The sequence below is a fragment of the Pempheris klunzingeri genome, chromosome 10, assembly GCF_042242105.1.
Source record: "Pempheris klunzingeri isolate RE-2024b chromosome 10, fPemKlu1.hap1, whole genome shotgun sequence".
Classification (NCBI taxonomy): Eukaryota; Metazoa; Chordata; class Actinopteri; order Acropomatiformes; family Pempheridae; genus Pempheris; species Pempheris klunzingeri.
Genome location: NC_092021.1, coordinates 11,258,801 through 11,278,646, shown reverse-complemented (window position 1 = coordinate 11,278,646; position 19,846 = coordinate 11,258,801). Strand labels below are relative to the sequence as shown.

General features: G+C 38.6%; 1 protein-coding gene across 1 annotated transcript in view; it reads right to left on the bottom strand.

Moving 5' to 3' along the window:
* The window catches only part of lrp1bb (low density lipoprotein receptor-related protein 1Bb), a 226,081-nt gene that overhangs the window by 25,093 nt on the left and 181,142 nt on the right, over positions 1–19,846 (bottom strand). The window contains exons 58-76 of the mRNA XM_070837556.1: positions 19,318–19,440; positions 16,715–16,896; positions 16,266–16,465; positions 15,533–15,721; positions 15,262–15,410; positions 14,906–14,999; positions 14,479–14,595; positions 13,661–13,780; positions 12,690–12,809; positions 8,175–8,291; positions 6,921–7,027; positions 5,432–5,564; positions 4,481–4,587; positions 4,149–4,281; positions 3,612–3,734; positions 3,305–3,427; positions 1,333–1,473; positions 904–1,038; positions 155–274 (exon numbers count right to left, since the gene is read on the bottom strand). Of these exons, the coding sequence (XP_070693657.1) occupies positions 155–274; positions 904–1,038; positions 1,333–1,473; positions 3,305–3,427; positions 3,612–3,734; positions 4,149–4,281; positions 4,481–4,587; positions 5,432–5,564; positions 6,921–7,027; positions 8,175–8,291; positions 12,690–12,809; positions 13,661–13,780; positions 14,479–14,595; positions 14,906–14,999; positions 15,262–15,410; positions 15,533–15,721; positions 16,266–16,465; positions 16,715–16,896; positions 19,318–19,440 (2,533 nt within the window). The remainder of the gene's footprint in view (positions 1–154; positions 275–903; positions 1,039–1,332; positions 1,474–3,304; positions 3,428–3,611; positions 3,735–4,148; positions 4,282–4,480; positions 4,588–5,431; positions 5,565–6,920; positions 7,028–8,174; positions 8,292–12,689; positions 12,810–13,660; positions 13,781–14,478; positions 14,596–14,905; positions 15,000–15,261; positions 15,411–15,532; positions 15,722–16,265; positions 16,466–16,714; positions 16,897–19,317; positions 19,441–19,846) is intronic.

Sequence of the window (19,846 nt, the reverse complement as noted above, 5' to 3'; positions counted from 1 at the left end):
CGGGAAAAGAAAACAAAAGAAAATTAAATTACATTTTGGGTATTAGACAAAAGTGTGAGAACAGTACATACAATTACAGTTTAACGTTGTACATCAAATTAGCATGTATGCTAATGCTCCAAAAGATGTTTGATATTACATATTAGGTTCGTACCTTTTGCAAGGCAGTTGCCGTTGATCTCCTTGTAATTTCGGTCACATGTGCACTTAAATGATCCTTTAGTGTTTGTGCAGTAATGGGGACATGTGTCGAACTGCAGACATTCATTTATCTCTGGAAAAAAAAGAAAGACTGATTTACTTTGGAACAGTTGGAGAAGCATTTGTTTTATATTTCATCATTGATGAAACACTTCATGGGCAGCCACAGGTCATGGGTAATAATTTAATGTCATAATTTAATACATTCAAACACACAACAGATAAGCTAAGACCAAAAGTTGCTATGTTCAACAAATGATGCATAAACAAGAAATACAGATAAATCTTACTTCAGTTTTCATAATTGATGCCATCAACCAATTAGTAAAGAGAAGTTATGCATGCGGTAAATTACATGTTTGTATAGAGTGTAACTACCAGACAAAATGCCATTAACTGGGAAAGAAAGGCCTGGTCAACGTGTTGATATAATCCATATAATCAAAGCTATTTTAAGACTAGAATGAGTGTGCAATATTCTTCATCTGAGGTTTTTAAAATTTGTAAGACCAAACAAGCCAAAAAGCCTGAAGGACAGGGTGTAGGTGGGAGAGGAGATCAAAATGCAACTGCATTTCATTATGTTGTGATTTTGGTTCAGCTGATATCTTGGCCAGGTCTCTCTTGAAAAAGATTTTTGAGCAATTGCTGTATCATTTACTGGCACATTAGAAAAAACAAATAAAACTGATCATACTTTACCTTCACATTGGCCTGTCTTTTGGTTCCTCTTAAAGCCAGGTTTGCACTGACATATAGCATTAGCATTTGTCTGGTTGCATATTGCATCCTCTCCACATGGATTTGTTTTCTTTCCGCATACATCTCCACTGGAAACTACAAATAAAGACAAGACTTTGATTATAATTCAGTTCTCTGGATCTTTGACACCTGCTGTGTTTTTCTTTTGATGTGCAGAAGGCAAGAGGCCATCATCATCTTTTAAGTAGTACACAATACACCTCAAACGCAGGCACACATAGGATATATTACCATAAATAACAAAACATCACATTTAAAATAAATTGACTGCTGAGCTTCCTGATAACATCATGGTGACATGCGGTACTTTTCATATCTTCCAAATGCTTCTTTGATCTGTTTGTTCAAGTCAACTAGCGCTGTACTTACAGGCCTTGCAGTCTTGCTCGTCCGAGCCGCCATCGCCGCAGTCACTGAAGAGGTCGCACTGCAGCTGGACTGGGATGCAGCGCTGGTTACTGCAGGTGAACTCTGTCTTCCCACAAGGCCTAGGTCTCCCGGCCACCACCTCTGCTTCAGTACGCACAGTACAAGTTGAAAAAAACGAGTCCAAAATTAAACTCGTGCAATGACAGTTATTCACACCCAAATATGCTGCTTTCAGTATCCAATGTATTGTAGTAGAAGGTGAATTGTGCACCAATAGGGACAGAGCTTACTGACACTTTCACTTTTACTTCACCGCATTTTGAAAATAAATGAGATGTATTAAATGTCCGGGTTTACCTTGGTTACTTGCTGCAAAACAGATGATTTTGTAAACTTTTGCTTTCTGAATGTTCCAAATCATTTTACTTAAGTGAAGAGTTTTCATCCCTCACAGCAAAATATACCAAGATATAATGAGAGACATCCAGTCTAAGCATAACAGAGAGAAGGAAGTCAAAGAAGCAAATGAAGTGATGGAGAGGTGCATGGAGGGAAGGATGGGACTAGGGTGAGATTGAGGGGATGGATGGAGGGAAGAAGCATACAATGGTGAGAGGTAATGGAGTGGGGTAAGAGATGGATGGCTGTATCAATGGAATCAGAGGGAGATGAATGGAGGATAGAACGAATGAAAGAGTGAAAGATGAGAGAGGTAATTTGTCTCTTCCTTTCCTGTCTGTTCTGTGTGATTGTTCTACAACAGGCTTATGATGAGGGAACATGTCAGGACACTATAAGAGGGGCTGGGAGCAGTTATGCCTTTGGGCATATTAGAGATTATAAAAACTAATTTAAAAAAATCAATATATAAGAACTAAACAATGTGAAGTACCAAATATTTTACAATGCAGCCAGTAAATGTCTCATTTACAAACTGTGGCCGACACTTGTGGGTATTAACTTAAATCCCAAATCTTAACGCAAAATCTGATTTTCCAGAATTCTCAAATTGTGCTGGACAGTATCATAGCCTGGTATACAGTACATTAAGTACTACGCTTCGGTCAGTTGAAAGTCAAAAATCGTCTTATGCATCAGAAATCCAGCCTAAATTTTGGGTCTGTGCAACATTGATATTGTTCCAAAACTTAACAAATGAGCACATGAAATCAAAAATGTAATTTCATATTCCAGCTTTTGTTGGATGCAGCACTAACTTGCGATTTCAAACAATGGTTCCCAGCCTGTGTATCAGTTCAGTGTTTTTATTTCTGATGGCAAGGTTTTCCACATCTGAAGTCCTTTGACTGGGAAAGAGGACTGACCAAATGTTTGGCATTTTGCTGGTTTGAAGTCTCCACCAGGTAGTCCCCCTGCGGCTGCTCCTCTCCTGTTATATCTTTTAATAATTTGAGTTACTAGATCTGAGCCAAGGAAATGAAAGTTCATTAAATTCTCAAAGCTTTTTGAGGTTACCTTTTTTCAGATTTTTACAATGGTGCCATTTCATTGGCTTCTGTTCCAGTATTTATAAAGCTTGTTTGTATGATGTCAGATTATGAGGAAGAATCACAGTTTCACTCAAAGGTTCTCAAAGACATGCAAAATGTGATGAAGTAAACACTGCTTCTTTTCTGGGGTCACGTCCTTAAAACATTTGGAATAAACTATTTAGTCACTACGATTTAGTTTTGCAATATCATATCTTGTCATCATCAAAAAGTCCACAACTCATGGGTTGCCAAGTTCTGTCCCAGCCATAATTAATTAAGCTTTTCCATCAGAATGAAACAACATCTGCACTTATATGGGTCAAGCACGAGTGCATCGAGGGAGCTTGTTTAGCAAATAATAGAAGTAGATTTCTGCAAACCGTTTAATACATTAACCATAACTTTAATTGTATTTTCACATAAAAATGAACTTAGTGCAGATTTAATATAACATTTTTATTGGTGCATTCTGTGCTCACCACACTCTTCCTCATCTGAGTTGTCTCCACAGTCATCTACTTTGTTGCAGACTTGATCTGTGCGTAGACACACATGATCATTTCTGCATCGGAATGGCCTTGTAGGAGGACAGGGAAGTTTTGCTATAGATGAAAAGACACAAAAAGTTAGTGGAGATGTCTTTCAGAAAATAAAAAATGAATAAAATAAGTCCTTAAAATCTTGTATGAAAATAAAAAGAATTTTCTCTTGGAAAATAGAAAAGTAATGTCTTATAAAATAAGCATCAAATGTCTTCAAAGGAAAGCCTTGTGAGTTTCAACCCACCACACATGTCTATGTCTTCGTCAGAGTTATCACCACAATCGTCCTTGCCGTCACACACCCACATGTGGAGTTTGCATAACGTGTTGTTGCAAATGAATTCATCAGCTCGGCAGAAGAAAGCACCTGCAATTACACAGGTAAGTTACCAAGGCCTTTAACACCTCAAATTAGGAAGAAAAAGTGACATTCACGCTTCTAGAAGATATAATGCAAAAAGTGTGTGTGAAACAAATATAATGAGAGATCTGACAAAATGATCCAGCCAGCCATGTATCATTTTGCCATGTTAAAGCAAAGTCTGATCATATTCCTGTCTTTCATCTCATCTCAAATTTCTCATTTAAAATCCCTTCCTCTGCCTCATGTGCTCTCAACTTACCTGTCTGCTCAATGATAGTATTTGCAGTGTAAAGATTCGAGCTAGCATTTAAGAATTATGATTTATCGTCAGGGATCAAAAACCAAACTATCAGTCATCCAAAGCATACATTACCACCACACATTAACACACACAGGTGAGGTCACACTCATACCCACCCTGGCTGCAGTTGTCCTCATCACTGTGGTCCATGCAGTCCAGCACATCATCACAGCGCCAGCGTCGAGGGATACAGTGTGCCCGGTTCAGACAGAGGAACTCATCTTCTCTACACTCCTTTACACAGCCAATCTGTCCACAAACGAACCCCTTCTAGTGATTTTGTCAATTAAAACCAACAACACTTTATGATTCTAGTTTTAACCTGGATTAATTCATGATTGGACAAGCAGCTTGTCAGTACTGAACAACTGAGCACCATGAAGCTCCACTACTTCAAAGACAAATTATTATTGGGTTTCTTTTTTGAATCACGTGAAGCTGCACTGACCTCATCTGAGCCATCCAGACAGTTGTCATGTCCGTCACACCGCAGGCTGGCTGACACGCACCCTCCGCTGGCACAGACATACTCATTCACGGAACATGAAGGGAGAACTGGAGAAAGGCAAAGTATATCAGTCAACAACAACAGTGTCTCAACTACAAATCACTCCAGTGAGATCGTTTCAGTTTCTTGCTGAGTGAAAAGCTCCACATCAAGGTAGCGCTGATTGAAAATTGGACTCTTGGAGAGAAATTATTGGAACTTCTCACTCCTAAATGCAGTGTTGTCCTGCTGGTCAAACAGCCCATACTGTGTACTACCTGCTGCTGAACAAAGTACTTGTCCAATAATGAACAGCGGAACTAAGGTTTTACTCCTCCACAAAGTGATCTCATATTGTATTGCCTAATGTTTTGTTTTTTTCAAGGTCTACAATTAGCATGGCAGTGGTTAGAGATATTTGAGGACATTTCTGAAGATCACTGACACATTTTCTCACTCTTTTTCATCGCACTTTATTGTTTTCTATACAGTGCCTTCAGGACAGGATGTTATTAGAATTCCTTCTGAGTTTATGTGGTATGACAGTATGGTCAGTGTTATATATATATATATATAATGGATTTATGCCCATAAAGTACAGATAATATCCTTGATAAGGTCTTTTATATTTGTCATGAGTGCAGCTTTGACACTGCTATCCGTCATCTGTTTAGACATGAACTTATATAGGGTAACACTGACAGATGCTGATACTCAGAATATCTCCCAGTTATTGACATTAACAAGAAAACCTTTCCTCTCACCAGAACAATAAAAATCAGTTTAGGTCATGGGATCAACTCTTTTCAGAGAAGAAAAAAATAATCCAGTCAACACAGCAACAATAAATAGGTAACAGACGTACACCTCAGTAGTACTTCCTTTACAAACCAGAGAAGTTAAGTTTTGTACCTGTTCCCTGGCAGTTTTTCTCATCTTCGCCCATCTTGCAGTCCTCCTGGCCGTCACACAGCCACTTCACCGAGATGCAGAGATTGTTGTGACACCGAAACTGGTCCTCTGCACAGCGTGCCTCACAGCCTTTCTGTTTAGGAAAGCAGTAAAAAACATAACGTTAATATAAGGTAGAAAATCACTGTTATAAGAATCGTTATACAATGCATGTTAACGGTTAGAGGAGAACAATTTCACCATTCTGACTGGACTTTGGAACCCAGTTTCCCCAACATTAAGAAATACATGCAAATACTATGAATGATGTAACTGTAAATAATATCCTCAAGACAATATTTAAGACTCACGATGGCCACTATGAATAACAAAATTCAATAATCACTCTGAATCATAATACTGATTGAAAGGCAACTCCCAGAAACTATTTGCCTGCACTGACCCCGAAAGCTGGCTTTGGGTAGACACATAATAAAGGGTTAATTAGGGTTGCACTGCGTTGCACAGAGAGGGATTGTATATAAAATTGCTGTGCAAATGTTGAACAGAGCAATAAATTAACAAGAATAATGAATCGTAATAACAAGGCTTTGTCCTTGAATAATGCATTGCGCTGCATCATTTCCACTGATGGGGCATTCCTTTGTATGAATCCTGCAAAAAATCTTTGTACACCATGCAATGCTAGATAAAGGCACATTTAAGTTAATTTCTTCACATATTATAAGGGTGTAAAATTACAATGGCAATTTGAATCTCCATAAATTAGATATTCAAGCGTATTTATGAGCAAAACGAGCAGTCTTTGTTTTGCTGAAAGGCATGTGGAATTAGGATTTTCGGAAGCTAATAAACACATGGTATTTCATGCACTAATGTACTTGAAGGACCACAATGAAGAGATTTAGATCAACACAATGAATTATGCTTGGAATGGGATTATTCTCTACGCAAGTGGCAATATACCCATCCAATTTACATTTTACTTTTCAAATGGGATATTTAATCTGTGCAGCAAACTCAGATACTAACACACATTTAATTCACTTACAGACTAAACTACAATATCCATAAGTATATGGTGTAATTTAGTCTGCGTACACTTTAATTTGTAAGTGTTCAGCACACCTATATTCTTTGTATTGTCTTCACAATATTAAATTTGGTGTAAACTAACCTGTAATATATTAGCAGTATTGACCCTCTTATGATATAATAGTTTGGTTAGCACATGGTTATACTGTCTATGAAGAGTGCTTAATGACTGTTGTTCACACTGACAAAAGGCAATGTACCAGAAAAGGCAAAACTTCCAAAATGTTAATGTTTTTTTAAAAAGGGTTCTTCTTTTGAAGCTAGCTTGCAGTGTGAAGTGTTTTATTCTTAATTTGGTGTTGTGCTACTATCTGTGCCTCATTAGCAGCACTCATGTGGGTTTACCTTCTTTTTTGATTTATTAGTAAGTGGTACACATATCTCAAACACTGGCCTCATCTGAATTATCCAGGCAGTCATAGTCTCCATCACAGCGGAATCTGGAGGAGATGCAGTCTCCGCTAGCGCAGGCAAAGTCCTTGTGGTTACAGGTGACTGGCTCTATGTTGAGAAAAACACACGAGATGCAAAATCAGACCAAACTGATTCTTTTTCCAGAATTATACACAACAATCATACAGCCCCTGATGCAGCTTTCGGCCAAATATTGTGTTTTTAGAAACACATGCTAATGGCTTGGCAAAACCATCATTTTAGCTGATTAGAGTTATTTTGTGTTACAAGTGGAGAAACTGGCAAAGCTGATCAAGATGTAAATGCATTCATTGCTGCTCTCACAATGGAGGAGGCAGCATACTCTCTGAAGCCAAAAATCTTGTATCTGCCATTTAGTGCAAGTCGGTCCCTGAGGACAATATTAGCAGCTAAACAGCTGCATCAGATCCACTGACTGGGCCCTCCCCTTGTTATCATGGACTGTTAGCTAACGCAGGGTGTGTGTTATGAGTTGTGGTGCAAGAGACTCCCAGCAGGCATTGCAGCAAAATCTGATTTGCAGCCTCTCCACTGTCTGCTGGTCCACCTGCTTAATTCTTTGCCATCCAACACTTGAGTGGCTTTTATTTGCATTTTAAGTGACATTAATAGGTATGGGAAATAAGCATCTAATAAATCATGTAAATGATGCATACTCAGCAAAAAACGCAGAGAAGGCAACCACATGATGCACAGGCAAACAATTCCAATCACACACATGCACACGCACACACACGCGCACACACACGCACACACACACACGGACTTGAATGCAAAAAGAAATTTAACGAGGTGAGTTAGTGTCATTTCATGAGTATATAAAAGTTTTCTTCAAAAAGTGATGAATATCTAAACAAAAGGGAACACGCGTTTGGTAAATTACAGAGAAGAGATGATAACAAAAAGCTCAGGAGTCTCCCAGAAATGGCTGAGATAATAAGAGGATGCTGTTAAGCGAGAGCTGAGCCTGGCTGACTCGATAGTGGGAAACACTACCCAGGGTGTACAGATAGAGGGGAGTGTGTGTGTGTGTGTGTGTTTGTGTTTGTGTTTGTGAGCGAGAGAGGTGGCAGGTTGGCTGTGTTGATGGGAGGGGCACTCAGGTGTCTTCAGAAATGTCCAATTCTTCACTGAGTAAGTGTGTGTAGAACGTCACCGGTGAAAATAAACTAACAAACGGAGCTGACAGAAAGCGAGGGAGTCAGGTACTCACTGCAGTTCTCCTCATCTGAGTTGTCTCCACAGTCATTCTGGCTGTCACACCTCCAGTGGTCTGGGATGCAGTTGTTATTCTCGCAGCGGAATTCATGAGGTCCGCAGGTCTTTTCATCTTTTTCATCAGGAGCAAACAAACACGAAGATGAAAATGGCTTCAAAGCACATGAATATTAATAGTCAGCTAGCTATCATATTTTCTACGTGTAATCATCGTTTCCTCAGGGTTTCCCTGAGCAACTCTAACACTGAGTTCAAAACACAGTATGCACACCAGAGGCTAACACACCGTAAGATGAAATACCTGACTGTGCTACCAATCATCCTCAACAGAATTTGTGACAGAGAGTTGGCAAAATTTAACTTTCTTCAAGACAACATCCAAGGGAATTTCAGATAACAATAAATGAACAAAAAGAATTAGATTTTGACTTTGTTATATACCAAACCCAAACTGTGCTTCTGTTCCTGTGACATGTCGGTGCTAACAAGTACCATGGGTATATAGGACAGTCACTTACTGATTTTAAATGCCATCTCTTTCAGACAGTGACATGAGCTTACTTACTGATCCAGATATTAGTTCACCACTTCTTTGGGTTTTGTAGTATTCCTTTGATTAGATATTTTTTATTAAATGGCAAAATTGATATTCAGTAACAGATGTCTAATATTTTGTTTTAACAACATGTGAGTGCACAATTTTCTTATAAAGACTGCATAGGTTTTACCAAATGTCTTCATGCCCATAATTGTTAACATATTTCCTGCTGCAAAGGGACACTAATATCCACAGTTTACACTGAAATATATCATTATGTGATAAGAATAATTTAAATAAATATTAATTATTGTATTGCTTGTATGCATACATAATTATATTCATTTTAAATAGAAAAATTAAAATAATGAACCATAATCATCTTGTACAAAGTTTGTGAAAATAGTGTACAAACATTTTAACACATGAGCCAAAAGTACACTTGGTCACAGGTCTTGGGTTGAAATTAATGTAAATGTCAAAGCTGATAATCAGACTGAAAAATTCAGAGATGTAGGCAATTGAGATTCAGAGTTCTGGATCTCGGCTACGAAATGCCATTCACACAATGCAATAAATGTTTTGACTCTATTTAATTACTGTAGTTGCTGATTGAACCGACTCTGCCTGGAATTCTGGTGTGTGTGTGTGTATGTGTGTGTGTGTGTGTGTGTGTGTGCGTGTGTGTCAACCGTGGCTGGAAGTTGTGGTGGAGACCCTTCAATATTTCTGTCTTATACCGTAGTAATCCAGAGTTAAACATTAACTATGACCAGAGTTAGAATTATGTAAAATGTCAGCATTGGTTTCATAAAGAACAGATACTTTGACATTTGCTCCAGCAATGCTTCCTCAGAATGGGGTTTCAAAGTCAAATTGAGAGCTTCCTTCATTTAAAAATAATTTTTCAAAGTAATTTCAGGAAAGACATTATCAGGGATAATGGCCAAAGTATCACGTAGTTGTTATCACTTAGAGAAAAGATGCGTCAAAGAGGAGGATGGCAGATTTTGCCTGGATCTCTCTCCAACATGACAGCAGGAGGAGAGAATCCTGAGGGAAAGCGTAAGTGCAGAAGTGGAGGACACAAGGCAGCAATTCATTAGGAAACAGCTCAGCCACTTACAGTGTATAAAAGATCTGACCCTGGATAAAAATTTCTCCCTGCCAATATGGGTCTAACAAGAGAAGACTGAGGTAATTCAAAGTGAAAATAAAATGGCTATGAAGCAGCATTATGTCTTTTATGTGCCCTGAAGTGGTGAGAACTCTTTAGGTGATGAATCATCAGACAAACACCGCAGATATTATACTTTTAGGGGCTAAAGTCAAACATCAATATAACGTAAAATAAACATTTATTCAGTATTACATCAGGGTCTTCTCAAGTTAATTGACATTGAAGCAGCAGCAAAACCTCCACAATCCAACCTACAATTACAAAGAAATCTTTTTTGAGGATGTGTGTTGCATCAAACATCAAAGCATGAATTTTCTTAATAATAATACTCAATTTGCAATGTTGTGCAAGTCTCATATACTGATAACACTGCAAACAACAGCTCTTTTTCTACTGTCACACCCTGTGAAGCAGCAGCATCTGGCCCAAACACAGACACACACACAGACACACACACAGACATACACACACACACTATGGGGCGTACGTTTGTTTGGTAAACAAGCTTGCTGACAAATGCACACAAAATTCCCATTGTGCAACAATTTTCACATTAAGATAATAAAACAGAATTAGAAGATGCATACATACTAAATTCCTGAATTCCTGAAAAAAGCTTGTGAGTGATTTATATTCATGCTATATGTTATGTTATTTTATGCTATATGCTGTGGGCGCCTAGTTCTGGTGTGATCAGCAGTGACTGGAGCAACAGAGCAGGAGCTTACAGCATCAACATTAGTGGAGTATGAGTACACACCAGACGTCATTTAAAGATCATCAAGAAGACTGACAAGTAGTGGACAGTGTCACCAAATAGAACTGTAACATATGCACCACTGTGTAAAGGTTTTAGGCAGGTGTGAAGACATGCTGTAAAGTAAGAATGCTTTCAAAAATACAACATTTAATGTAATTTATTTTTTGTGATTTACAAAATGCAAAGTGAGCAAACAGAAAAATCTAAATCAAATCGATAATTGATGTGACCACCCTTTGCCTTCGAAACAGCGTTGATTCTTGTAGGTACCCTTGCACAAAGTCAGGGATTTTGTAGGATCATTGTCTGGTGTGTGTTTAACCAATTATACCAAACTAAAGATCATCAATTTAATATGTAGGTTGAAACACAGTCATTAACCAAAACAGAAACAGCTGTGTAGGAGGCTTAAAACTGGGTGAGGAACAGCCAAACTCTGCTATCAAGGTGAGGTTGTGGAAGACAGCTTCATGTCACAGGTCATACATCATGGCAAGACTGAGCACAGCAACAAGACACAAGTTAGTTATACCGCATCAGCAATGTCTCCCCCAGGCAAAGATTTCAAAACAGACTGGGGTTTCAAGATATTCTGTTCAAGCTCTTTTAAAGAAGCACAAAGAAACGTGCAACACTGAGAACCGTAGACACAGTGGACGGCCAAGGAAACTTAGTGCAGCAGATAAAAGACACAGGAATAAAATATTTGGCTGCAGCAAAAGGGAATTTGTTCGCTGAAAAGCTGGAGAGTGATATAATAATGAGTGTCTGCAGGCAACAGTGCAGCACGGTGGAGGTTATTTGCAGGTTTGCATTTCTGCAAATGGATCTGGGGATTTGGTCAGGATTAATGGTGTCCTCAATGCTGAGAAATACAGGCAGATACTTATCCATCATGCAATACCATCAGGGAGCCATCTGATTGGCCCCAAATATATTCTGCAGCAGGACCCCAAATATACAGCCAATGTCATTAGGAACTATCTTCAGTGTAAACAAGAACAAGGAGTCCTGGAAGTGATGGTGTGGCCCCCACAGAGCCCTGATCTCAACATCATCAAGTCTGTCTGGGATTACATGAAGAGACAGAAGGATTTGAGGCAGCCGAGATCCACAGATGATCTGTGGTTAGTTGTCCAAGATGTTTGGAACAACCTTCCTGCCGAGTTCCTTCAAAACTGTGTACCTAGAAGAACTGATGCTGTTATGAAGGCAAAGGGTGGTCGCACCAAATATTGATTTGATTTAGATTTTTCTTCTGTTCAGCTCACTTTGCACTTTGTAAAATGAAAAAAATGAACAATTACATTTTCTATGTTTGTAGGCATTCTTACTTAACAACATCTTTTCACACCTGCCTAAGACTTTTGCACAGTACTATACATCTACATATATTTACTGTGAACCAAGACATTTTTGCCTGCAACTGACAGCAGTGTTGTATGTCTTTAGGTATGTGTTGCTGTTTCTTCTCTTTTGTTAATGTACCTGTGGTAGTCTACTTTTTTCTGTTTGTACAAGATAGGAAATAGTCGTATAGAGGCATTTGTTCACAGCACAGTGTTTGACAGCAACTTAATTTCAAGTCAAATACTGTCACGTAATTTATAAAACTTTACTCTGTTTTTTTTACTCCATGTTTTCTACTAATACTACACTATCCTCTTGAGCCTAATTATCAACTGAAAAGCTTGATAACAAGAGTAAATTCTTAAAACTGTAAGGATATTCAGTCGTTTGGTAGGTGAGCCCTGCACTGGTGCTTTGGTTTCAGATTTTTTTAACATTTTTATATTAAGTCTGAGCAAAACATTTAGAAACAAAAGCGTGAAAGAGAGACAAAAGAGAGACAAAAATATATAGATATAGCTTGCTTTATCTTTCATAACTGGAGATATATTTGATCCCTAAAATTTCCAGTGGGAGTAGTGGTTTCACCTTGCTTATTTAATTTGGAACAGGATAGTGACTTTGATCCAACTACTTACTGTAAATGAAGTGATTTATGGTTAAGTGGGTTTCCACAACTCACCGCAATTAGCCTCATCTGACCCGTCTGCACAGTCAGGGTCCTCATCACAAACCCAAAGTTTGGAGATACAGTGCATGGATGCCTTGCACTGGAACTGGTCTGGGGAGCAGGTGCTTTCAGCTGTACAAAGATAGACAAGTAGTGTGTATGCAAAAGAGGAAGCTTAATCCACATTCTCATCCTGGTAGAAATTTTGATTTAAGGAAATAACCCAAGTAATCACAAAAATTACAGTGCCACTGAAACCAATGAGGAAGCCATCAATTTCTCCAGAACTCTTACACATCTCCTTCATGTAGTTGCTTGTTATAAAACGTCACATTGTTTCAGATAACATTTTAATTTCAGTAGTGCAGTGCTCATTCCAAAAGTGCATTCAAAACCAGGTCCAATCACTGTGAAAGTCTAAGAAGGGGTGAAGTAATTAGCTTCACTTTAATTAGAGCGTTTTTTTTGTCTTTCTTTCTCCTACTTATTTCCTTGCACTCTCTCTCCGCACCCTCACTCCTTTTGCAATCACATGCAAGACAAATATAACAGTCTGAAAGACTTGAATGGGGTGTGATATTCTGATGAGTTACATCATGGCAGAGAAAATCTGTTCTTATCTTCTGTGTGCTTCAATGTCTAATCCCTTTTCACAGGAACAGGACATAACAAGGGTTGCCTCTGGAATACCAAATGAAGACTATGAAATGTTAATGGGGCCATACAGTCTGTCCTAGAACAAAGCTAAACTGGCCATGTCAAAAATGACAATTAAGGTCATTTATCTTAATCCACTAGATTAATACTGTTAAACAGAACAAACAAAAACTTTCAAGTAGTGACTTTTATTGAGAGTTTTTCTGTAACATTGGGACATCTTGTTCTGATCAATTTGGGAATTTATCCACCAACTACCCAGTCTAAAAGCTCAGTAAAGCCTTTACTAAGACAATGAGTCTGAAAGTAACAATGCAGGGCCTTACGGCAGTCAATCTCATCCTCTCCATCGCCACAGTCATCCTGACCGTTGCAGCGCAGGTTAAGAGGGATGCATTTCTGTTTCCTGGTGCACTTGAATTGGCCTGACAGGCAAATATATGTCTCTGAAAGAGAAAACAGGCAGGAGTAGAGGGACACTATCAATAAAAAAAGTACATTTAACTATCTGAATATATATACACATTTTCTGTGTGTGTAATACAGATAGGGCTACAACTGCATTTCATTGTGTAATCCTGGTGTTGTATAATGGCAATTAAAAAAAGCAAAAAAAAATTGAATCCTATAAAAATCGAAGTGGATTCACATGAAGGAATTGAGACGAAAGCTGCAGCCAATTCTTTTTTTTCAATGAATGGATTGTTTATATCATGAGATGTTACGCTGTGAAAACGTGTTGCCCGTTATATTGTGAGAACACAAGGTGACATCCTAACAACAACAAACCAAAGCCCAAAGATAATAAATTAACATTCATATGAAACAGATGAAAATAGCAAATTATCACATTTTAGAAGCTGCAAACAACAAATGTTTGACATTTTACTAAAACACTTAATCAAATATCAAAACCGCTCAAGATTAATTTTCTGTTAAAATTAATTCATTCACTGACTAATTGTTTTAGCACTAAATAGTACCATCAAAAGAACACTGAACAGACATGACAGCACCGGAGACACATTTTAATTGATTCTGTAAGAGAGACAAGTTTCTATATCATAGAAACAGCACAGGAATCAGCAATGACTGACACCAAAAAACCTCTTAAATTTTCAAAGAATAGTTGGTCCATGCGTACCACAGTTAGCTTCATCTGAGTTGTCACCACAGTCGTTCTCTCCATCACAGATGAAAGGAGGAAGAGCACAAAGACCAGTGCCACACTGAAAACGCCCAGGCTGGCATTTGAATTCCGCTGTTGAAAAGGAAATCATAACTACATCTCACAGTGTATACTGTTAAAGTTTCATCAGAGAATATAAAAGTGTGTACAGGGCATTGTGTAAAAGAGGTAGGAAGGTGTCATTAAGTACTAAACAATAACAACAACAACAACAACAACAAAAACTCGTTACAATGGTGGTAAATAAGTAGCTAAGACAGACATATATTACCCCTCAGTTCAAATTAAATTCTAATACCGTTCAAACCTCACTAAAATAGCAATTGACTTCTTTTGGTATTTTACAGTTTTGAAGGCAACCTTGGAATAACATGGTACTCACGGCAGTCAGCAGGTTCGTCTGATCCATCCCCACAGTCATCAACTGTGTCACACTTCCACCAGAAAGGGATACACTCATCTGTCCCGCAGCGAAACTATTAGTACCACAGAAAAATATATAAAGAAAAACCACACAGAATTTTAAGTCAACATGAATCCTTGACTCTCCGTTAAGCTTCAACATTCTTCAAAGGCTAAGTCGAAATCAATACAGAACTGTTTTCTAGCACCTACAGTACATGTCAGAAGACAAAAGCATATGAGAGTAAAGCAATTTGCCTTTAGGGCAAAGTACTGATCAGGAGTGAAAATCAACAACATGGTCAAACAAAATTTATGAAGAGAAATGTTGCTGACCTGACTGGAGGTGCAGTTGGAGAGGCACGTCTTATTGTCAGCAGCCAAATAAAAATTAGTGGGACAGGCACATTTGTGTTCCCCGCCGGGGGACAGAAGACAAAGGTGGCTACATCCTCCATTTGCAATCTGACACTGGTGCTTGGGCACTGTAAAGACGGACAGAAGCACACAACTGAGTTCAAACTTCAAACCACTTCCTTATAATTGCCATCAAAAGAGTTCAACATGGCAGGATAGAATGAACACGAGTGCCATATGGAGTTTATACCTTCAGGCTGGCGCAGAGAGTGGTAGACCTTGATAGATTTAATGGCTTGCCAGGAATTAAGGAGCTCCATCCCTTGAGCGCCGGTTGTCTTGTGAGCACGTCTTAATGATTTGGACTTCCCATCCGTCCAATAGATAAAGTCCTCAAACATAGTCAGAGCCATGACCCCTTGGATGTGGTCACTGGATACTGGAGGGGGACAAATGGCCAAGCTTCAATTAAAGTTTTATTTGATTTAGCAACCACTGTGTCACTAATGGTGTTCCTTGATAACTGACAGCAACAAAAGTTAAAACTGCCGATCAGTCACATGCACACCAGATCAATTTATCAGGTTTACTGGTGATTTTTTTTTTTAATACCATTTCTAATACCCCAGCCTACCATCTTTAATTCTTTAACATTTACCATTTTACCATGCCATTAACAGAAGTAATATTGACACAGCCACTCCTAAGCACTAATATACAGTGTAATGGGACATTCACTTTCATTCTTCTTTAAAGACTAATTATGCCCGTTAGAGTTTATCATCTGCAGCACAATGTAAAAGTCAGATTTGGAGCAAGAAAATCTGTTTCCAGTCTTTGTACTACACTAACCGGACCAGCTGCTGGCTCCAGCCTTATATTCAACAGACAGATATCGGAGGGTCTCAATCATCTGAAAACAGTAAGTGTAATTCCCAAAATGTCAAACTATTCCTTTAAGATGGACAACAACTTAGCCTCACCTTTTCGTCTTTGGGTGCCATCGATGTTGGCAAGCAGGATGTGGTTGTCATCTGCCCAGTAGAGCCTCTTGTTGGTGTAATCGATAGTGAGAGCAGTGGGGCTATAGATCTCTGTGTCAATGATAACCGTTTGCCCTCGGCCATCCATGCCGATACGCCCAATGTGAGGAGGTTCACAGCAGTCTACCCAGAACACGTACCTAGTAGTATAGGTACCAGAAGTGAGCATACAGTTCAAAGAGCTTTGTGCTACAGAAGGCAAACATAATATGATTAAAATTATCAATGACAGAAAAATGAAATTCCTCCAACGAGAGAGCTGTCTCCAGGTTAAGCATGTGAAAAGAGGAATCCTATCCCTGTTCTCCCTGCAGCTGTGAAATCAATATCATTTCAAAGAAAACACTAAGGCATCATGGTGAACTTCACAGTACTGATAATATACTTACCCTGTCTGGGGGTCCAGAACTAGATCTGTGGGGTTCTTGAGGTTAGAACTGATCAGTATGGTTGGGTAGAGGCCGTTGGCTTTAGACACTTCCAGAGTTTTCCTTTCTGCATCGCACCAGTACAGATTTTTTCCTATCCAATCGACTGCTAAGGCACTGGGCACTGCTGTTCTGTGGACTACCTAGAAACACAGGGAGAGGAGGATCTGTTTCAGTATGGAGGTTCCTCACCTTTAAGAATTGTTTTAATTTCTTCCTTGAATGGATGGTGTAAAGAACTGTAAAAAACCCAGAAATAGCATTTACGCAAAACTGGTTTTTCTATTAGTTTACCACTGACAAACACAAGAGCATGTACAAAGTGTAGGTCTTCCTCTGCCAAGTAGGAGCAGTGCATTTTAACCCTGACTATTATGCCCCACAAAGAGACATGAGCATGTTTTCACTGAGATCTGATCTTCTCCTCCTTCAAAACAACTTGCATTCCACACATGCTTGCTATATTCCAAATGATTTCACATGGACTCTATGTGAAAGAGTTTGCTGTTGTGAAGAAAAGCACGGGAGTTCATGCAATGATTTTGTCAGACTGAGGAGCTGTGGCTAAAGACTCGACTAATTAATTAAGGTACCAATGTAGTTTGACCCATAAATAATTATGCGTAGCACATTTCTCAAATTAGAGACCACAGATGGAGTGCACAAATCATTCCTGCTGCTATATGATGACTACAGTTGTGGCTGACATTAGTAAGAATATAATTAACTCAGCACAGACTTGTAGTGACTCTTAATCACAATCAGAATTAATTTTTAAGGTGCATTTATAGCCATGCTGATTGCTAATGTAGATCAGAGTGAAAAATGCTTAAGTCAAAGTGCATGTTTGCAAACAGGCTTATGTATGAAGAGGCCTGAAATTTGCTCTTTGCACTTGTTTTCACAATACGATGTGGTTTGACCAGGTGAATACGCAGATGCAAGTTCACGCAAACTCGATTATCAGCACTATGTGCTGCCTAAATCCTATCATCCCAGCTCCCAAGCTGTACCACTTCACCTACCTCACAAGTGAAAGTGCAAAATATGACATATGAAATATGTCATATGAAATATTATATATTCCATCAGAATTTATATTTCTAAAAAGTACCCTTTGTATGAGCATTTATGAATGTGAATATTGAAACTAAAGCTGGTAGAGTACAGTGGAGGTTTTCAAGTACCAAACTTGAAAGAGATTTGATTAAAATATAAGCCTAGGAACTATCTAGGAACTCCATCAATATACCCAAGATAGTCGAGCCTTTTGCATTCGCAAAAGCAGTTGTAGAGAATAAACAATCACTGTGCCAGCTGGCAGATAAAGCCAATGCCTTTAAAACCACCATTTTACAGAATAAAAAATGCAATCTATCATCAAGGAACATGGTGTGCTTTGAAGCCTTTACTGTCATTGTTTGCAAGAAAATATATAGTCTTGGCAAAACACTAGGCTCTCAGTAATTTGGACTAAACTGAACTTTCAAACAAGGTGATACAGAACTGAACTGTTCTTCAAAAGACTATTTCAGTCAGTATTTAGTGTTTTCAAATAAATAGATGTGCATTCTTTGTCACTATTGCAATATGTAACACCCCCTATGACATCACTGAATGGGTAGCTTCAAATGTAACTTAAGTCTTTCAAAGTTTTCACCCACAAAGCATAGTGCACCTACAGACAAACAAAATAGAGACCAAAAGGCCAAAATCTACAATGAACTTAAATTGTTTTAATTAAGCCATTTCAATTAATATTCGACTAATCTCTCTGCAGGTTAAATGAAAATTATATCGTGCAGAGAAAGAATCCACAGAAATACTCTTTGGTCCCCAATCTTTCCCTCCTTACATGGCAAACCCATACCAGTAGCACTGGATATCAGTGGCTCTTTTAATTAAAGAAATGTGAGAAGCTCCCCGATCTGTGTATCAGACAGTTTGTCCTCTTGCTAAGCTGTGGCAGTGGCTCAAACAGAGACTGTGGAAGTAATTGAGCTGAATGAGCCTAATGCCCCCACACACCAATGCTAATGAGATGTGGGATGGGGGCCCAGCAGGTGCTCTGCTGACGTCCCAGTGTCCCCAGTGTCTGGGCTCCAATCCCATGATCCAGACAACCTTGGTGATTACACCAGAGGGATCCATTGTATCATTAAGCTTGTTACATTTATGTGAAAGCCATTAGTGATATTTCTACTATCACTAACACACTTTCATTGTTAAGCTAACAGCCTGTTGGCTGCCAATGGAACAAATCCATTATGTTGACTATATAAAAGGATAAAGGGCGCCTATCATCAAATGAGCAGTGATAGTGAGTCACTTAAGCAAGACACTAGGTTTTCAAAGAGACAACGTACGTTCACAATAGAAAAAAGTTATTGAAATAATCTTGATAATTTAAATGAATTATTTTTTTAAAAAGTACAGCTAGATAGCGCAAGGAAAGATTAATAAATACAAGTTCGGAAGTAACCAAAGTACACTCAGTGAATCTTGGGTAAAGTGGCACAAGGCTCCATATGGCACGCAGTCACAGCAACTTAATCCAGTGATACCTTTAGGTCACTCCCATTGAGGCGCATTCTGTTGATCTTTCGACCACTTGGCCTGGTCGAGTCCACCCAATAGATAAATTCCTTCTTGTAGTCAAAGTCTATGTGGATGATGTTGTTGAGGCCCTGAGAATGCAGAGGAAAGAGACCACAATTATACAAAAAAAATCATTTTCAATTTCAATGAGATTGTGAGTTCCATGTGAGGGTGAAAAAAAATATTTGAATATGCGTTTAGTAGAAACAAAAATGTACAACAGAGTATAGATTAATTATCAAATTCTACATATTATCATTCCCCAACTTCCACTGAAATGCAGGTATATAGATTAAAGGGGTTACAAAGCCCCTGTTAAATTCCTTTATTGTATTTTATTTTAGCATGCAGAACCCAAACACTGTTGCCAGATATGAGACATGGATAGATAGTACCTTCAACAGCTTGTCCACACAGGAGGTGTTTCAGCTGCTTCTTACGGTTGTCCGTCTTTTGCGTGTCTGACATGTGCACACCTATTCTAATCATACAGCT